At 41.5% G+C, this 21534-nt stretch overlaps 1 protein-coding gene across 1 annotated transcript in view; it reads right to left on the minus strand.

The window, feature by feature from the left end:
* The window catches only part of spata5 (spermatogenesis associated 5), a 120336-nt gene that overhangs the window by 66377 nt on the left and 32425 nt on the right, over positions 1–21534 (minus strand). The window contains exons 14-15 of the mRNA XM_054791891.1: positions 20336–20415; positions 17792–17918 (exon numbers count right to left, since the gene is read on the minus strand). Coding sequence (XP_054647866.1) covers positions 17792–17918; positions 20336–20415 — 207 coding nt within the window. The remainder of the gene's footprint in view (positions 1–17791; positions 17919–20335; positions 20416–21534) is intronic.

Genomic DNA, 21534 nt, shown 5'->3' on the forward strand with positions numbered 1-21534 from the left:
TTGATGCAGTCGGCTTGGGCACGCAGCTTTTAATTAGTGGCTTCCGTCTCCTAATTGGTTTCTCCGCGTTCCCCCCTAAGCGTCCATTCAGGATTGGACCAATCGGCCACGCCGCATTTAGCACGCTTTGTTTATCTTGAGAGAAAGCATACACCATAATCAAGGCACAAAGTGGAGGCTTTCCACTGCGAGTCCATGCAAAGAATAGTCAAGCCTGTCCTTTTTTTAGTTCTTTTGGGGAATAAATGTGCATTGGCGCAGGGATTAACCACAGGAAAAGCCTGTAGGATAACTATATGTTAGGGTACATGGTGTACACGCTGCAGGGACAGGCTGCTTTTTCTTAATGGCCAGCTTTAAAACGTCTCAAGTTGGTTCTAAAAAGATTTGCTTTTAATGTTCTTGTCGTAAATGCATGGAATTCTGCTGGTGGGCGTAAAAAAAAAAGACGTTATAAAGGACCCATTCTGACACTTCATTTCGAATAAGGATGTTTTTATTGCACCGAAACTACTGCACACATTTCCACACAACAGTGTGGAGCGACGTTGCCAGATTCACCAAAAATCTTTTTGCATTATTTTCCATTGACAATGCCAGGGGGTGTCCAAAGTGCAGCCCGTGGGGCGTTTGTGGGCAGTGGCCGTTTTTTTTTCTTTCTTTTTTTAAATGGCTCACGGCATATTCTAAAAATATAATTTAACAAGGAAACTAAAAAACAAGAGCAAAAATGGAAACATCAGCAGCAATTTCACACAAATACGTGAAGAGGGAATATATTATATTATAATATTAAGAGAAACCAAAAACTAACAAAAACAATTAATTTGACCAGAATAAGGTTGCAATGTGATCAGGAAAAATAACATAATTGAAGTAATTGATGGAAAATGAGGTTGTGGAAAAGGTTTAGAATATTATGAAGAAAAAATTAATGTTACAGTACAAGAAGGACATTTACAAGAAGAAAGATTAAATAGTTGGGGAAAAAACTGTAGAAATGGAAGAAACAATTGTAATTTAACGAGAATAAAGTAAAAATATTAAGGAAAAAAGTCGTATTCTCACGAGAAAAAAGTTGCAATTTTAAACTCGAAATATTATGAGGAACATTTTAGTAGCATAGAGTCGATGTATTCAAGACAAAATGTTAGTTTTAAAAGTCGGAACATTACGAGAAACAAAGAAAACAAAATAAAGTAGTAATGTTTGCAAAAATTACTATATATATATATATATATATATATATATATATATATATATATATATATATATATATATATATATATATATATATACACATATATATATATATACCGCAAGTATAATATATAAGTTCTTAGTATATCTACATGTGTTGCATCCTTTTATTTTTCAGCATGTGGTCCTTGGTGGAAAAAGTTTGGGCGCCCCTGCACTAATGCATGTTCTCGCCAAATGTGGCATCGTTTAAAAGGGAACTAACATTGTCAACATTGCGAATGAACCAATCCGAAATTTCAGAATGTAGTGTTTTATGTTTACATACACATTCGACCATTGTATTTAAACAAATGTCATCATCTCCGCCTGCAAACGTGTCATTAAATCCCTTTACGGCCCGCAAACACATGTTCACTACATGCTCAAAGTGATCCCGACATGTGCTCCTACAACAACAAACAAGACGAGCGCGCGGAGCTCTGAATAAACAGCACTGATTTGCTACGCCATCTGCCATCTTTTTTGCCCTTTTGCCAACACGTCTTGACTTCGCCAGCGCGGGTGTTTACGTCCATGATACTGACGATTTTAAAACCGCGAAAGTGCTTCTTTTTTCTTTTTTATTAATTTGGAACGCAAACGTTGACTTGTGAGTCATGCTTATTGCGCAACAGATGCTAAGTGTGAGCAGACACAGGAGATGACAAAGCTGTGTTTATAGCGAGGTGTGTGGTCTGTTGCAGCAGATACTTACACAACGTGTACGTAGCGATGATATGCAGGTAACAAGAAGGGTGACTGTACCCTCTTCATCACATGCTAGACCTCATACAGTTTGAAAAAGGCGTTTGTATGACATTTTTCTACCTTGTTTATGCCGTTTTTCAGTGCAGCAGGAACTACTATATAAAACCCGTACCCCATTGAACGCATCAGTAACAGCGATACCCATAAGGCATGCTTGGAAAAGCTGCAGACAACCTATAATCAATCGTTTGGATACTGTAATGCCTCGTTTATGGGGGTTAATTGGTTACAGACCCGACTGTGATAAGTGAATTTCTGCGAAGTAGGATTCCTTCGTGTAAAAGGAGTATTTTCATAATTAGAGCATAGAAAACCTGTTTACCTCCTTCTAAATAAGTTTTTTTTAAACATTATTAGAGCCCTCTAGACATAAAATAACACCCCTATAGTAACCTTGGCACTTCTATCACCCAGTACAGTAAACATAAGAGAAAATAAGACATAACTAAGACATAATATAGACTCACATGTTAGCATTGGGAGAGTTCAAAATCAGCAGCTTCACTTAACTGATAAATCATCAGTTTTGTGGTTGAATACGACCTATTTTTAGTCAAAAATATGAGTATTTATGCAATTTCTTTTTGCCGAACTTAGGATAAAAATGGCTAAATGAAGTGAAATACAAATATAAGGCATTCAAAAGATGCATTAAAAGATTTTTCGATGATATGTAGCATTCCACAGTGGTCACAAGGTGTCATTAATGATACATTAATGAGTAGCCACAGTAGCCACCACAGGAAGAAAAATAACAATTAACTTATGTCTTATTTATGTCTTGTATGTCTTATTTTCTTTTATTATTTATACTATATTGGTAATAGGAGTGTAAAGGTGACTATAGGTGTGTTGTCTAGAGGGCTCTAATAATGGTAAAAAAAAAAAAAGTATTTAGAAGGCCGCAAACAGGTTTTCTGTGCTCTAAGTACCAAAATAGTCCATTTCTAAATAAGGAAATTCACTTATAGCGGTCGGGTCTGGAATCGCTTAACCGTGACAAACGAGAGATTACTGTATTGTCTTCTTGTTCTTGTTATTCTCTGAGCAAACTGTAGTAACTCACTAGCCATGAGCCTCACCGCACGTCAAGTAAAGTTGTGGCAAACCTAGTAAGTACCATGCAGCGGAAAAGAGTCGTTTGTGGCTAAAAATGTTGCATGTTTAGGAGCAGAAGTATGCAAATCCACAGGTTTCTTCAAGTATAAGCGTTGGGACGTCGCACTTCACAACAAACCGACCCAAAAAGGCACCAAACTGCAGCATAATGGTGGAGCCACACTGAGGGTACACTGCTGGGTTCCACTGCAAGCATGTGAGTGAGCAGAAGTGCTTTACTGAAGGTAGAGAATGAGGGAGGCAGGCTAGAAAGGAGCAAGTCAAAGAGATGGTGGAGATATGCAAGGGGAGAGGAAATGGAGGCCGTTTGAGCGCTCCTCCGTTCTGCTTTCTGTCTGTAAGCAGTTGGCTGACTGCGCTCCCCTCTCTGTCTGTTTACAATTAGCATGCCGAGAATGAATCTTCCACGAATGACCGCTCAACTGGCAGCCCCGACTCGCCGGGAACAAGGGAGCTATTAGTGGAGGAACCGAGGAAGGAAGGAAGCGGGGAGCGCCAAAAGGGAAGGCCGTCCAGCTCCGAGGCCCAGGGAGAGGAGAGGAGGGGAGGGGGGCTCAGAGGAGGGAAGGGCGACATGAGAGGAAGGGCTTAGCCGCATCTCCCTCAGGCCATCACCTCCATTGGTAGAGGATACCGCCCCCCCACCACCCCCTCCCCAGCCCCACTCAAAAGCAAAAAAAGATTAGTTGAAGGATGTAGCCTGGAGGACAGTGCACCAGGCAGGCTCTCAGGGATGAGGATTTAGGATAGGACCCCCCTTCCCCCCAGCCCCAGGGCCATTTGACATGAGAGCATTGTGGGTGTGACGCAACCACCATCACCACCCCTCCCATCCTTCAAGTCATGTGGTGGGGAACTTCCTGACTACCATAAATTACTCCACATAAAATCTGCACACAAATATCGACTAAAGCTACCCCCCCCCCCCACCACCACCTTGCTCACCCCCATCTCCTTTCACACGGTCATTCATCAAGCGGAGCTTGTGAAAGAGGAAGTGGAGTGACGCAGCACTGTCATCCTCCTTTCACACGCGGCTGCCAAGACACAGTGGGGGGCGGGGGCGGGGGGCTGGGGGAGCATCGGCCCTCAAAGACCTCGGACGTGTCCCTGGCCCACTCTGGTGTTGTCCGCGCATGGTGCCAAGGGTCACGTGAACAATACAGCCTCATGGACCCATCCATCCCATCCATCCCATCCATCCCATCCATTTTCTATGCCACTTGTCCTCATTAGCGTCGCGGGGGCATGCTGGAGCCTATCCCAGCTGACTTTGTGCAAGAGGCGGGGTACCGTGGTGCAATTGTATTATTTTTACGCAAAAATGTGGGAAAATACGGGAAACTATGAAAACAGGAGAGTGCCGGGAAAGATGGGCAAAATACGAGGCTTTCGACAAAAAACGGGAGGTTTGACATTTCAGCACTTTACCAGAACGTGTCAGGGGACGACACTACAGAAAGTAAACTTGAATATACTTTTGAGTACTATCAACACACAGCCATTACTGCACAAATATCTGGCAACACAAGTGAGAAGCAGGATAACTGTCTTGACTACAGTCAAGCATGGTGGTGGTGATCTACGGGGGCACGAGTGCTGCCAACACTGGGGGAACAGCGGTTCATTTTTGGGAAAGATAAATTCCAACATGTACTGTGACACTGTGGAGCAGAAAATGGATTGCATGTCAGTTTTCCAACATGCAAAGTGTTTTTTGTTTCACGTTGTCATTGTACTTGTTGGCATCCATTTTTCTCCGCAATGATCCGCGCCTCCACAATGTTGGCAGCATTCGTGCATGCTACCACCACGAGGCTTGACTGCAGCCCAGTTTTTCTGCACAATGTCACAGTACATGATGGAATTCACCTTTCATCACAATGAACTGTAGTTCTCCCTGTGCTGGCAGCACTCGTGCATCATGCTTGACTGTAGACAAGGTACAATTATACTACCAAAAGACTCAAAAAGACCAGAAAAGGTTGCTAATTTTGTCACGATGACAGTCCCAGGCCAAGATCTATGAAGAAAGTGCAAATACTTTGACGTCCCGATTAGGAAGACAATGCATGATATGCTGCATGCCGTTATTATTAATTAAACTCATTAAAGAAGGAAAAGGGAGGGGATGATGCTTTGCTTCACATTGTCACAGCACAGGTTGGAATTCTTCTTTCCTGCAATGAACCGCAGCTCCCCAGTGCTGGCAGCACTCATGCACGCTACCACCACCATGCTCGAGTGTAGGCGAGACACAATGATATCGCGACTCACCTGTGTTGCCAAATATTTAGACAAAAATGACTGTGTGTTGACTCATTTTCAGTGGCTAGTGCATCTATGCTGTTATACAAGCTGTGCACTGACTACTCTAAAGTACATCCAAGATGGCCTGCTGTGGGAAGATATGCACCATGACAGCACTGTGTGGAAGTAAGATATAATGCGTGTTGTGTTGACTTTCATGTACAATAAGTACCTTAAATGTAGCTGAAGAAAACCGAAACTGGCAGAAGGACTTGTGTCAGGGTACTGTTAACCCCCCCACCCCCACCCCACCCCCAACCATGCCTCTGAAATGATTACAGCAAATAATAGCCCGCTTGTTTGGTGGACCTTGTTGAAGTCTACAAACCTGCCTCTTATCACTGGGGAGGAAAAAGGAGACACAATGTAGAAACATTCCCGTTACACCCCCCCGGTAGGCGTACTCCCATTTCAAATCCCCCCCCCAAGACCTCCAGTTTTTACACTTGTAAGCAGCCCTTAATGTGGCGCTGGGAAGCCTGGAGCAGACAGACCAGCTTGAGGGGCTTCGGCAGGGAATATGTAGAGCGTACAAAGAGGGTATTATTTGTTGCTCCCCGACCGCCTTCTATTCTGTTTGTTGGTTTGGAGGGGGGGGGGCAAGGATGGCTCCTCTTTCCTGTGCTTTTGCACATGTGACGTTTAGATGTTTTTCAAAGCGCTGCAAGATGCTTCCACCATCTGATGTGTCACAAGGGTTAAAAAGCAAGGAGGAATTCTTTTGGAGGGGGGTTGGGGGGGGGGGGGGGGGGGGGGCAGCAGCTCTGCAGCATTATTGCAGGAGGGGAGTCAGGAGCGAGCCTTTATGAGAATAAACGAGATTTCCTGAATGGAGCGCATTCCAAGGACGCCGGTGGTCTCGGCTTGCCAAGAGACAAGACGACACATGCTGGAGATTGTCTGCCAGGTAGCCCGGCACAAAGAGCTCTCATTTCCTTTCCTTTTAAACACACACACACACACACACACACACACACCAAAAACACAGTGTGGTGCATGGTTTGACTTGTGTATGGAAAAATCTTTATGAGCAGTTTTAAATGTCTGGTCCAGTGCTGTCCAAACTTTTTCCAGCGAGGGCCACATAGTGAAAAATGAAAGGATGCAACTTTGCCACTTTGATATTTTGTAAGGCAACACATGAAGATATGCTAACAAGTTATATATTTACTTCAAGAAAAAACTGCATCCAATTCTGGTACTAATCTTCCAGGATGGAAATCATCCTGTTTTCTTTCTTTTCGTGGGAGAATGAACAGAATAAGATTTTCATTGCATGGTATAACTGCTGTTTTACCATGCACATGACAATAAAACTCTCTTGAATCTTGAATCTTGAGTCTGACACCGATACCAATCACACGGATTAATTATACATTTTAAAATTTGCTTTTGGCCAGGGGGGCCATATCAAGGGAAAAAGTCAGGACAATTCCAAGGTCCCTTGACTGCCAGGGGCCCAAAAACTAGGTCATTACTTTTTTTTTTTTTAATTAAATTATTTTTTTTATATTTGTGTCAAAATGAAAGTTATGCTTGAAATGTATCTTTTCACAAAACGCTGTTTTTTTAGTCGGAAACTGATATTTTCCTGAAACTTCTACTGCTGATTACTAAAGAACGGAAAAAGGTAGAAGCAAACTTTACTTTGTAAAGAAAGAAGAGAGTCTAACCTTTCTTTTGGCAGCCATAGAACACAATATTCTGTGTGCCTTAAAATATCAATCAAAATCGTCTAAAATGGACGTACAGGAGGGGTTGAGGTTGAATGATTTAAGGAGACTGCACACCCCTCCCCACACCCAAAGGCAAAGGGAAACTGCTCTCTTGTTCACTGGGTTAAACTCCAACATCCAGGCCCTGAGCCTGTACATTTTTTCTTTAATATTTCAACTCTATACTACTATTATGTTTATTGTCGTAAAAATTGTGACTACAGATGTAGATTACCACCCCCAGTGTGTGATTGAATAATGGGTTCACTTCATTGTGAAGCGCTTTTGGTGCCTTGAAAAGTGCTATAAAAATCGAATCTATTATTATTTTTAAAAGTTACAACTTTATTTGTTGTTTTGTGTGTTTCTGATAATATGACTTTTAAAAAATGATGTCTGTTTTTCTTGAAATATTCCAACTTTGTGCTCCTAAAATGGCATATTTTTTGGCATAAAATTACAACGTTATTCTCTTAAATTACAACTTTTTACTCTTAATATTTTGAATTTATTTTTGTAAAATTACTGCAGAGTTTTCCATTTTTGCTGTTTTTTTTTCTTTTTAGTTTTCCTGTTAAATTACATTTTTAGCACTGCAGACCAATACAAAAACAGCCGCCCACGTGCCACACTTTGGACACCCCTGGTCTAGCCAAACCGTCTCCATGATCAAGTTCTGAGTGTACAGTCACACAAGTGTAAAAATAAGTTAGCCAATGTAAGTAAAAACATTGCATTTGCGATGGATTGGATGTCGTGAGAGTACAACGGTGTGGATGAATGAGAATATTCACCAGCTCGTGTAGGTAAAGTGTGTCCACGGTGTGTTTGAGTGCATGTTTTCCCAGATCCGAGATTCTCAAATGCGGTGGTATTCTTGGATGTGTGCGCACACACGTGTAAACTGATGCTAATACAGCTCTTGAAGTTTGATACTAGCCTGGGGAGCCACGCAGACACACACCTTCCCAGAGATCACCCATCCCTTGGTTGGTATCCCATTACTTGCTTTTTTTTGTAGCTTAACTAAACGCCAACACTTTCTAGTCCTCACTGCATTCTGACAGTACAAGCAGGGAATACTTTGGGGCAAGGCTAAAACCTGCAGGAGGTACTGACAGCTCGTCCCTGCTCCCGCATGTTCCGCCACCACTGGGGAAAAACATGAGATCTAATCCTTTGCGACAGCACCATTAGAGATTCCAAGGCCGGGACGTGATAACGTCAGTCCAATGCAAAATAGAACCCGGCCTGTTTTGACTGGCGGAGTGTAGACGTGGCGCAGGTGGACATTTCTGCATAAACAAAAAAGGTATTCAGCCAGCAAACGGCTTCTCTTTAAGGCCTTCCCGCACATTCTTTGATGAAGTTAGCAATTAAGAGGCGTTCAAAGGGGGAAGCATGACGCGGCCATATGTTTCGCTCCGGGATATTTAACTTGGGTGTCAGACGGGATTATTCTCAAGATGTTCCCTGGAATACTTGACTGACTGGACATAAAGGCTTTCACAATTGATCATATGATCTGTTTGACGTCTGTTTGTGTTTACATCTCTTATAATAATGCATAAAATAATACAAAGAATTAAAAAGAATCATAACAACCACAACCACTACAAATGAATTCTTATTACTACCCTAAGTCAGTAATAAATGATATACATAAATAAAAATAATATTACAGTAATAATGCATATATAGCCTATTCTATAAATTATTAGAATTGTATATATTAAAAAATAATGGCCACAACAAATTATTTATTATTAAAACAATAAATTCATAATAATTATTCTCATTACCAAAAATAAATGATTATTATTTTATATATTTATATATTACATATTTATAAATTAATACTGACTTAGGGTGAATGAGGTGTGGGGAAAAAAGCCCATTTTTGGAGATTTCAAAAAATTAATTTGTTTGACAAACTGCAAATTTCCGTGATCACAAACAGCTAAATGGCAAATGTTCACTCGTGTTGCCAACTTAGCGCCTCTTTTTCAAAAAAAAGCCACTGGAGACAAATTTAACGAGGAGACTTTTGGCGACTCTGACTCGAGCAGCGGGTGCTGCTATGAGATCATCTAAAAGCACTCAGAGGCGGCTCCGTCTTGTTGGAAAAAGAAAAAAAAGAAAAACGACAATAACAAAGAAGGCGACAGAAAAAAGTAAACATTTTTGTTTTGGTTCTCATGAGTTTTACTTTTTGCTGATGCGGCATGATGGCCAATTATAAAAAGATGACGATTACGTCATCTCTGCCGCCGCCACAAATAGACTGCAGTCCTGTTGGAAACACTGCCAAGCAAAAATGGCGGCATATTGTCAGTAGTACTTACAGTAGTACTGCCATTCTGTGTTGTGTCGTGTGCTCATTCAGAATTGAAGCACACAAATGTGGAGGAAAAAAAACATCATTTAGCAGGTGGTGTCCTTACTATTTGTGCTAACAGCGCATCCGACCCATCCTCGAGCGTTTAATGACGCTCGACTTGAAATCAACTCGAAAGCGAATGACATAAAATTAGGCTTGCAAGGAGCATCATACATGCATTACCTTCTTAAAAGTTAATCCCGATTATCGGAATATTTGCACTTTGGCCGAGTCTCTCAATGGCTGCAGGGTAGGAAACTTTGTAGTGACTTACAAATGACCAATCATGAAGCTGGAGGGTACACCCCCTCACACACACCACAAGCAAGCAATCACTGAAGTGTGCTTTGAATGCAAAAAGGGAGGAAAAGCCCCACTTTGCTAATGATTGCATATTTACTGAGCTGCCCACTAATTACACTCGGCGGAATTTGACGGTGATTGCAATTAGCAACATCCACGCCAGCCGGCCGGCTGGCTGAGGCTGGGCGTGGGGGGGTTACCAGCAGATGTAAATAAGTCGCAATGAAGCACTTGGCATGAATGCACCTTTATTGACTCCTCCTGTTTGAAAGTCTACATGTGCTCAAGTTGAATTGTGGCCACATGCTTTGCATCAATGCAAAAAAAAAAAAAAAGAAAATTCAAAAGGAAAAAGTAGGTTTGATCCAAGAGATCAAAGTTTATAATAAAATAAGAGTTTTAAATAATAATAGATGCTAGTTAAGCATGGATTTTAGATGACCACGAAGGATTTAACGTGACATGGAAGTCAAATACAGCCGAAGTGATCCAAATCCGCTTTGGCACCCTCTGCTGGTCAGAATCAGCACTGTAGCGCAACAAGTTGGCTAGCATAGGGAGAAATACTGCCTTACAAATTAGGAGAGCTTCTTACATGGTTCAGCACGTCTTCAGAAACAAACAAGAACAAATGACTTCTACGACCTTTCTAGATCATTTTGGCTCACTTTTTGCGGTTTTGTTGAAATAAAAGAAATAATAATGAGCATTTTGAACCATTAAAGGGGGCAAAGAAGTTCATTCCGGGGGACTATTGAGCAGTGGTTCTCAATTTTGGGGGGGGGCTTATTTTGAAAATCTTGACATATACAATGTGCATTCTGATAAAAGTGGACAGAAAGGTCAACGTGTGGCATGTGGTGCCTTTGCACACATTTTCTGTGCCTGCAGTTTGTGCTCAATGCAGTTATACGAATGCCATGTCTAATTTTATGGCATTTTTTGTAATTATGGCTGATTTATTGCTATGATCATTTCTAAAAGTGTGGACACTTTACGTTTGTCCCACATTGAGACTCGAAAAGCTGGAGGTCTTATCTAATAATTCCAACTGGTTATTAAGTCCTAACAAATGGCTGACACAAATTATTGAGTAAATATAGCTTCAAGTCATTTAAGCAATGCTAAACAGGCACACACACACACACACACAGTGGGGTAAGCAAATGGGCGTTTTTTTTTTTAACTCATTTTGTGACATGTTTGTATATTTGTATATACACCTTTTGAGTGTAAGGTTGCTGTGTGATGAATTTAGTGCTGTTAGTGAAGTGTTCTTTGAGAGATGACAGCATGAGTCAGACTGTTATGTTGTTATACTGTTATATATTATTATATATACTGTATACTGTATGCCTCCTGTGATTTCCAGGCTCGTTGTGGGTGTGTGTACCAATAGCTCGTGATTGGCTCCTGCCAAAAAGAGAGAGCTACCACTTTCCACTTCCAATGGCAGCAAAGCAGCCGCGTTGACCACACGATTCCAGCGAGAAAGCAATGAAGTGACAAAACGACAAAGTGGCAGCCCTGTTTTGCATTAAGGCCAGCCCGCTGGTGAAAGTGGCGTTGCTTTCCACGCCACATAAGTCACTTCACACAACAGCGGCAAGGCTTCAACGCGCCTCATTCTCAGCACACGTCGAGCCAACAACATCATCGTCCGCATAAAAGAGCAACAGAAAGTGCAGAGCTGTGTTTTATATCTCTCAGAAGGAACGTGATGCTCTTGCTGGGATGTGATTCAGCTGAGTTAGTCACAGCGTCCGTGGATGACGCTCAACTTTTCCCCCACAGTTCGTCACGAGGGTGAGGAGGAAGCCAGGGAAATCAGACAATACTGCATATACACAACAAAGCCAATCTTTTCACGAGCGTTACATCCCGGGACCAACAGCCGACAACTACGGCACGTTCAAGGACCGCGGAAAAAAATGTGCAAAATCTCAGCTCTAGTCAAAAAACATTACCGGTGAAGCATAAAGACATCCATCCATCCATCTTCTACGCTGCTTAACCTCACCAGGGTCGTGACATACCTCCTGGACAATTTAGAGTCGCCAATGAACCTAACATGCACGTTGTTTTTGGAACGTGGGTGGAAATCGGAGTGCCCGGAGAAAATCCACGCACGCATGGGGAGAATACGCAAACTCCTCAAAGAGATGCCCAAACGGAGATTCGAAGCCAGATCTTCCCAAACATGCTAACCAGTAGGCCACCGTGCGGCCTTTTTTTTTTAACAGTTGTACATTTTACCTCGTAATTTATACATCAAGACTGCTTAAAAATCAAATCTGTGGGCCACAAACACTGAATCACATGTGCAGGGATGCACTGTGTTATGTGGTATTGCGGTGGTAAAAAAGTACTATAAAACCCCACATTTTATGGAAAATACGCCTCTGAGGTTGCACTAAAACACAGTTTGAGCCACCGCCATGCAGGATTACGCGGTAATCAATCGAACGAATCGATACTAGGAAATAAAGAATTGGAATTAAGGGCGGCAGGATTTAAATGGATTTGTGCTTTTTTTTTTGCACTTTTAATGATGAAGACGTTAAACTCGTGTAACTTGATTATTCATGCCTGTGGAGTGGGGTGCACGGACAATGTTATGTAAAGGCGACCTGTGATGTCATCACCACGCTTTATGCTGGATTTATACATATTTTATATTTATATCGTGTTGGACCACATCGAAAGTTCAGTCCAACTTTAAGCCTTTCAAACTCATGGATGGGAGCTTCAGGACAAGATAAAATGTATGTAGGATATAAATTCTAATTTTAATTTTAATATCTATCTGCAGATGAATTTGGTTCAAATCTGATGCAAAATATGTTCATTTTGCCCCGGAATTACTGTGCACATGCAATTTGTATCGTGGCGTGTGTAGTGAGGCCTTCATGAAATGACACTTGGTTTTCTTCCCTGAACTTTTTGATGATCAAAAAAATGTAAGTGGCTACTTTTCAAACAAATGTCACTATTTTGTAGTACGGTTGTACTTGCCAAGGTCCGTGGGTCGATCACAGCTTTTGTCTTGACTCAATGTTACAGCAATGGGGACCAAAGGCGCTATTTCCCGCTATGAAATTTGCTCCAACTTCTTTAATACTTGGGGTGGAGAAGTGAATGGGGTATCAAATTAAAGTTCAAGTCATGTTTTATCAGATAGAATTGATCACAGACTTCACTTAATTTAACCTGTTAATTCATTCATTGATAATCCAACCTGAAGTGTTGGTTGCATTTATTCAAATAAAATGTGAATGCATTTGTCATGAATTGTTGTTAACGTGTTTGTTTATATCCATAATTAATTTATACCCGATTCCCTGACAAAAAAAAACTAAGGGAATCTAGGAAAGTTCACCTGCACCGTCCCGTATCCAGGTCTGTATTTCACAGTCACACTGGTTGAATTTTTGGCTGAAAATTTACCGAATCGACTTAAAGTTACTGAATCGTTTCGGATCATATAGTTTTAAATGAACCGATATCGTCCTTGAATCGCAACCACGAATCGTTATTAAAACGAATCATTACACCACTACTGTCGTATTTATTGTACTATTTATTATGTATTTGACATTTTAGCCTTTGGCTCACTCCTTTTTACACATTTATTAATTTGTTTTTATTATGATGGTGACAGTTGGAACTGATGATTTCTATTTCCATTATTTCCAAGGAAAAAAATAATAATTGCAAATGACAGTATCCTTCTTTCGAGCCTGTGTATGCGTACAATAGATGCTAAAAGTCGCGTTAATGTCCAAATATTCCAACTTGAAGCGACTGTTATTTTGCTGTCATGTTAGAGTAAATCATCATGAAAATAATCCACTAAAGCGCCTCCACCTCCTGCAGGGATGGCTGAGTGACGTAAAAGCAAATGCACTCTCCCCACTTCCTTTCCTTTTCCGATTGCCCCCCTCCCCACTTAGAGCGTCGGCCAGCTGAGGCCCCCAGGAGTCTTCCTCTCGCCACACCGACAGCTAACAAAGAGCGCATTGACACCCCGAGCATTAATTCATCTTCATTTGGTCCATCATGACCCCCCTGGTCCGGTTTGGTCAAGGTAGGGGTGGGGGGGTGGGGTGTTGTGACTTGACAGTCCATCACTTCACATTTTATAAAGATCTTTCCTGACAAGTCTTTACTCTAGACCGTTTTCCACTCCAACAGCGTGACTGAGAGACCCCCCCCCCAACATAAGAAATACACTCACACTCAGTGGGGGGGTAATGTGATTTCTCAGCTGCCCGGGAGACCACTTCCTGAGAGAGGCCCACTTGTGGAGGGATGCATGGGGGAGGGAGGCTTCCCATCTGTCCAAGCCAGGCAGGGTAAGGCTTGAACCGTCCCCCCCCCCCCACCACCACACACACACACACACACACACACACACACACACACACCCATCCTCGACATAGCGAATCACGGTGCTTCTTACACGTGGAAAGTGTTACTCCAGTTCCACGCCGCAAAGATGAAGCGTGAGGGACATGGGAGTTTCAGCAACCACTGCTAAGAGACAATGCTACAGAACTTGGATCTGCTTTAGAGGAGTCAATGTACAGCTTGTATAGCAGTATAGATGCTCTGAGGATCTGCTCCCTTGGTGGTGATGATGTGGGGAGGCAGGATTCTGCCCATCCATCACCAGCAAGACACCTGTCATCTTGGAGGTGTGTTTGGGATCCTTACCATGTTGGGAAACTGGCATGCGGCCCAGTTTCTGCTACACAATGTCACGGTACACGGTGCTTTCGCCGTGGTGGCAGCACTCATGCACGATACCACCAAGAAGCTTGACTACAACCCAGTTTTTCTACACAATGTCACGATACATGTTAGAATTCTTCTGTCCTCTCAACAAAAGCAGCTGCCTGTGCCGGCAGCACTCTTGCACGCTATTACCACCGTGCTTGACTGCAACCCAGTTTCTCCTACAAAATGTCATGATACACATTGGAATTCTTCTTTCTGCTCAATGAAACACATTTCTTGCCATGTTGGCAGCACTCGTGCACACTACCACTACCATGCTTGACTGCAACCCAGTTTCTGCTACACAATGTCACGGTACATGTTGGAATTCTTTCCCCTCAATGAACGGAAACTCTCAGTGCCGGCAGCACTCGTGCACGCTACCACCACCATGCTTGGCTGTAAGCAAGACACAATTATTTAAGAATGCAATTGACAATATCTACAAAGAAAGCATGCTTGATGCTGCGGATACTTTAATGTCCCAATAAGGAAGACAATGCATGACATGCTGCATGCTGTTATGCCTCATGACTCATGACTCTCTAGAAGAGAAAGGCAGGGGATGTTGTCTTGCTTCCCAATGTCACAGTACATGTTGAAATTCAATTTTCTACTCAATGAACCGCAGCACCCCAGTCCTGGCAGCACTCATGCAGCCCCAGGCCATGACCATTGCTATCCACTCGTGTTGGCAGATATTTAGACTGTGTTGACTCTGTTTCCCATCATCATTGATGCATTTGCAAAGGCTTGTAGCCAAAGACTGGAGGAGCAGCAGCACATTCTCCTTCCTGCGTCCTTCTGAGAAGGTCCAGACTCCTCCTTTGATCAGCACTCAGGAAGCGTCATTAGGCAGAAGATGCTCGGATAAGGGAGCAAGAAAGCTTTATTTGTAGCCGGGAGGCAGGAAGAGATAAAAGGGGAGGAAATAGAAGTTGGATGGGGCTGAGAGGTAAAGATGTCCCTCTTGAAAAGGTCACCAGTGACAAGAGGAAGTCCACTAATCATCTTAGAGCAACTCAATCAAGATGCTGGTCATTGATTATCTCCATGATGAAGTCAATGAGATGTGAAGGTGACACTGTAGGTGTGTAGCAGCAGGGAGGAAGGAGATGTTTGACACCAGCACACTGCACAGCGTGTTAAACGTGATGCAAATTGTTAGAGGACTTCCAGCAAAGCTGCATCAACGGCATCATATCTCAACACATGAAACTGCATATTAACTCACTCAATACCAAAGACGTATTTAGACGTTTTTATAAACCCGGACGCCCGATCCCAAAGGCATATTTATACGTCCTTTATGTTTTTGTTTTTTTTGCGCGAGAGGCAAAAATAGGTGATGACGCAAATGCACAATGAAAGATGTCACTCTTACAGCAGTTAAGGCCATAAAAACGGCCACAAGGTGGCAGAAGTGCATTTGATAAGAGCTCGTCATGGATCTTTTGCATGCAAAAACACACTCAGCAAGGTAGTGTGAAGAAGGTTAAGCATTGTAGGGAAATTTTAACACATACACGCGTGTGCGCTCGTGCACACATAGAGTTCAGTTCTAAATGTGAAAACTGTAAATAGTTCATGGTGTTATATTTGTAAATTAATTGTTATTTTGATGTAAAACAACCCCTTTTTTCTATTGTTTATGTTGTGGTATCGTTGTTGGGATATTTAAGCTGTCACAATAGCAAGTAATGTGCGTTATGAAAGTTATGCTTGAAATGTGTCTTTTCACAAAAAGTTGGTTTCCCCCTTTTTTAGTGGGGAACTGATATTTTCCTGAAACGTACTCATGTTCTACTGCTGATTACTAAAGTACGGAAAAAGGTAGAAACAAACCTTTTTTTCGGGTGAGAGTCTAATCTCGGTACTATGTTCATATAGCCATAGAACACAATACTCTGTGTGCCTTGAACAATCAGTCAAAATCTTCTAAAATGGCCGCTACTGAAAGGTTTGAATTTTGAAAAATGGATGGGATTGAATGAGTTAAAAAGCTTTTTCTTCACTTTTCACTTTTTTAATACGAATTTTTTTTAACTACAACCCGTGAGTGCATCATTTGCTAAAATCACATTTTCTAATACTCAGTCGCCTTTTTAGTTATCATCGAGGCCGCACCTCTCAGTAAGCATGTGACCTCTTCCAGCCAATGAACTAAGAAAGGTGATTTTAATACACATAAACCTGGAAGTGAATATAATTAATCACGTATATTATTCTCATTTATAATCATTAATATGTATATAAATATATCAATATCACATATTAACTTACAGCTATACTGTTTTAAAAATAAAATATGATATAAGTTACATAATATAAGTATAAAAAAAAATGTATTTTTACATTTTTACATTTTTGAGTATTTTAGCGTTTGATAAAGGTTTTACATGTGGTCAGCTGCAAAATACACAAATCAAGATAATTTTTATTTTATTTATTGATTATTTTTATGTATAAACGATCATATCACTTTTTAAAAATGTGAATCATTTATATTTTTGAAACGTCTTCACTTTTCACACACTTTTATAAAGGTCAAGGTTTATTTCATAACGCATCCTGGCTTTCTTTTATTGACGCAAAGCACACAAAATTAATAATATATAAAAAAAAGAAAGAAACAAACAAATAGAATTTGTGCTGAACACAAGGGTATAATTTTGGGGTTGTTTTTGGCACATTTTACCATTTTCTGAAATCGTATGAAGTAATATAAAAAAAAAAAAAACGTCGTCTAAGGAAATAATCAATAAATTGATCAATAATGAAAAAAAACTTTGTGAGAATACATGACCTTCTAAATTTCTCATTTGACTAAAATGAATATTTCTGTTCTCTATTTATGATTCCATTCTAAGCTAGTCTATTATGTCACAGTGTGATTTAATTTATTTAGCACTCTTTTGGTCCCCTGGAAGGCCAATGAGGAGGATGTGTGAAGAGAATAAATGTGTTGTCGTATTTACCCGCAGCAAACAAAGCAGTGACAGCGTCGGAGGGGAGAGTGCAAGAAGAAAAGACGGAGGAGAGTCACCTTTAACCTCATCAATCACAAATAACAGGCCGGGCGAGAAGACGACGCCCCCTCCCCTCCTCAGCCTGATCAATCATGGACCAAAGGACGACAGGAAGCGGATGAGAAGGAGAGCTGGCATCTGTTTACCTTATCGATCATGTCCGGCCGGTTGGTGGCGGCGAGCACGGTGACGTTGCGGAGCTGCTCGATGCCGTCCATCTCTGTCAGGAGCTGGGCCAGCACCCTGTCGCCCACGCCGCCCGACGCCGAGGAGCTGCCGGAGAGTGATGGACAACGTTGGAACGGCTGATGGGTGACTCCGTGGGCAAAATAAATGAAGTGACTGGCTCAAGATGGACGGTGCGCGGACGTGATGGAGGGCTTTTGAGCGAGGAAAATAACGACTCCAATGACAAAGCATGGATGGTCCAAGTAAAACACGCATCTTTTACCAACTGCACAACACTGCAATATTTCACGCTTGGATGGATCCAAACCTATTTCCAAACTTACACACTAATATACACGCAAAACGATGCTATTATATACACATGTATTATCCGCAAGGCATGCTGGGAAGCCCACGCACACAAATCCCCAAACAGAAAACTACCCAGCATGCTTTGCGGGTTATACTATATGAGTATAAAAGACCTTTGTTTTCCATGTGTATTATTGTGTAGTTTTTGACTTTTAAACTGTTCCAAAAGCACGCCCTCACCTTCATGTTCTTTGTTTTTGTACACCCCCAACCCACCGCCTTCCTTGTTGCATCCAAGCACTCGTCTGGACTCGTGCGCGGTCGGGATGACAGATTTACACCTGCTTCTCATCTTGGACGTCTCCGGGGAATCGACGCACACGCCGCCAAGCGGAGGTGGTCCGCTTGTGTCAACAGTTTGGAATACTCGGGAGGAAGGAGGTGGTGGTGGTGGGGGGGTCGATACTGCATGAGCCACTTCATTGATTAAACGTGGCAGGAAGGGCACGCTAATAAATAATCCCTGTGGAGGAGCGAAGTGCACGTCCAGTTGATGTTCTGCACAGTGGATCCCGTTTAAGTCGACAGCCCTCCGACTGGCTGACTCACATCAACATAAGCGGCTGTCGACATAATCAGTTATGTCAAATAATACCACTTTATTTGTACGTCACACCACATCGTGATCATTAGCGTAATACAACAAATATAAAATTATTATTATTATTATTATTATTATTCAATTTTAAATGATAATTTTTATTATGTATTAATTACTATTATATATTATATACTGTATATTATGAAGAATGATATCATTATTAAAAAATGTATTAATATACCAATTATTATTATTTGTCATGTACAATTATTTATAACAATGAATTATTATTTATATGTATTATTCATTCTACAAATATTATTAATTACTTATTATAATTATTTATTTCTTATTATTAATTATTAGTGCTAAGAATAGTAATTATGCATTCAGACATATCATCACCATAATAATAATAATAATAATAATAATAATAATAATAATGACTAAATATGGAAACAAGTGTGATATCTTCTACCATTCGACATTTACACATTTCATGTAACGTTACAATTTTTTTAAATATTACTTAAATATGCCACAGGCCAATTACAGGTGAGCTGAGGGCCGCACATTGGACACCCCCGATCTACTGTTACGGCTCTGATTTGCAGCAACTCAGCCGGTTCTTATCAAGAATATCTTCAAAATACTTCAGTGAGTGTGAAGAAAGCTGACGTTAACAACGCAGGTAAATATGCAAAGTCAAAGGCAAATTTCGGGAATTCTCTAAAATACGTCTCTGAAGTCGCACAAAATTTGAACTCTGGGTGAACTTTGGTTAGGGCGTCACGTCAGGCAAACAAACCCACGTTACAAACAGTACAACACACACACGCGCAACAATGAACTACCATTCTGTGTGGGTAACACTAAACTATAACTTTCTTTCAACTTACTTTCAAAGTGCCCGCAAAGCATGCTGGGTACTCCAGCGGCAACTCCTTTCGACACTACAATACGACAAGACATTCCTGATGACATTAAGCAAAAAGCTCCCGTCCACACGCAAACGTAATGCAACTAGACGTAGATGACATCAGAGTAGAGTAGTAGCGTGCTTTTGCATTCACCATGAACTTCTTTTTACACTTAGGATGCGAAAGGATGACATCCATGAGGCCTTCACATCACTTCAAAGCTAATGGCTCGTGTTTTATTGTTGTTATGTTTTATTATTAAGAGCGGTGAACTTATTTTTACACTTGTATGATGAGCACAGTGAATACAAGTGCTATGATGGCAACATACTCAAACAGCTTCCTTCAGCATGCTGCATATTTGTCCTCCCCCATCTGCCGGGGAAGGACACAATGAAGTGTTTGTGCGCCTCCGGTCCGTGTCCTCTGTCCACTCAAGCCTCCCCCCCACTCGCCATCCTACTTCCTTTAAGCCACAGATGTTCCCCCGTGCCATCCCATTAAAGCGCCTCCGGACAAGCCCGTCCTCTGTGTGCAAAGGGAAGCTAAAGGCCACAGCCGTCACCGTAGCGACCGCAGTGTCGTTTCGGGATGTTTGTGCATTCATGAGTGAACCGTGCGTTTGTCATCGCCGGACAAAGAACAGTAGCTGACTCAGAGGTGGACTACGTCTTCATCCCGATGCGTACCTTCCTCTCTCGCTGGCCAGGGCGTCGATCTCGTCGAAGAAGACGACAGACGGAGCGACGACTCTCGCCTTCCGAAACACCTGCGAGCGGCAGCAGCCGTGGCGGCGGCAACAATGAGGGAGAGGGAAACAGGACAGACCTTTAAAATAGCTCGTAAGTGTCGTCCTCAGCTGCCAGCAAGCATAAACAGGAAATGCGGCGCTTGAGGACGTCATAAAGTGCGTATTAGCTCAAATGGTGATGAAAAAAGCACTAAAAATAACACGGGAACAATAAGAAGGTCAATGGGGACAAGTAGTTCGCAAGAAACCAAGGGTGTCCAAAGTGTGGCCCGGGGACATTTGCCGCCCGCAACTGTTTTCTTTATTGCCCTGTGGCACATTTTAAAAATCAAATTTTATAAGAAAAATTTTAAAAACAGCAGCAAAAATGGAAAAATCTGCAGTAATTTTACAAGAATAAATTCAAAATATTAGGAGAAAAAAAAAAGAGTTAAAAATTCAACCCCTTCGGTTTAGATGATTTTGACTGTTTTTTCAAGGCACACAGAATATTGTGTTCTATGGCTATATGAACATGGAACCTACCAAAAGAAAGATTACACTCTCGTCTTTCATCAGAAAAATAAAGTTTGTTTCTGCCTTTTCCCGTTCTTTAGTAATCAGCAGTACAACGTTGGTAAGTTTCAGGAAAATATCAGTTCTCACCAAAAAAGGGAGCAAAACAGCTTTTTGTAAAAAGATACTTTCCTAGCATAACTTTCACAGTTTTCACATTTGGAACTAAACTGTATGTGTGCACGTGTGTGCACGCGTGTGCACACGTGCATTTGTTAAAACTTCCCTAGACTGCATAACCTTCTGCACGCTACACTCCTCCACGCTCTTCCACGTCCTCCTTGCTGTCGAGCGTCTTAATACATGCAAAAGATCCACGTCGAGCTCTTATCAAATGCATTTCTGCCACCTTGTGGCCATTTTTATGGCTTAAAACTGCTTGAGAAGCGACTTCTTTTAGTCTGTAGTTGCATCATCACCTTCTTTGGCCTCTCACGCAAAAAAACATAATAGACGTATAAAAATGTATAAATACGTCTTCGGTATTGAAAGAGTTAAAGAAAAAATATGTTGGTTTGAGAAACAAACAAAACAACAAATAAAGTTTGAGGAAATTAGGTTGCAAGAAAAAGTTATAATGTT

The sequence above is a fragment of the Dunckerocampus dactyliophorus genome, chromosome 11 (assembly GCF_027744805.1).
Source record: "Dunckerocampus dactyliophorus isolate RoL2022-P2 chromosome 11, RoL_Ddac_1.1, whole genome shotgun sequence".
In the NCBI taxonomy this organism is placed as follows: domain Eukaryota; kingdom Metazoa; phylum Chordata; class Actinopteri; order Syngnathiformes; family Syngnathidae; genus Dunckerocampus; species Dunckerocampus dactyliophorus.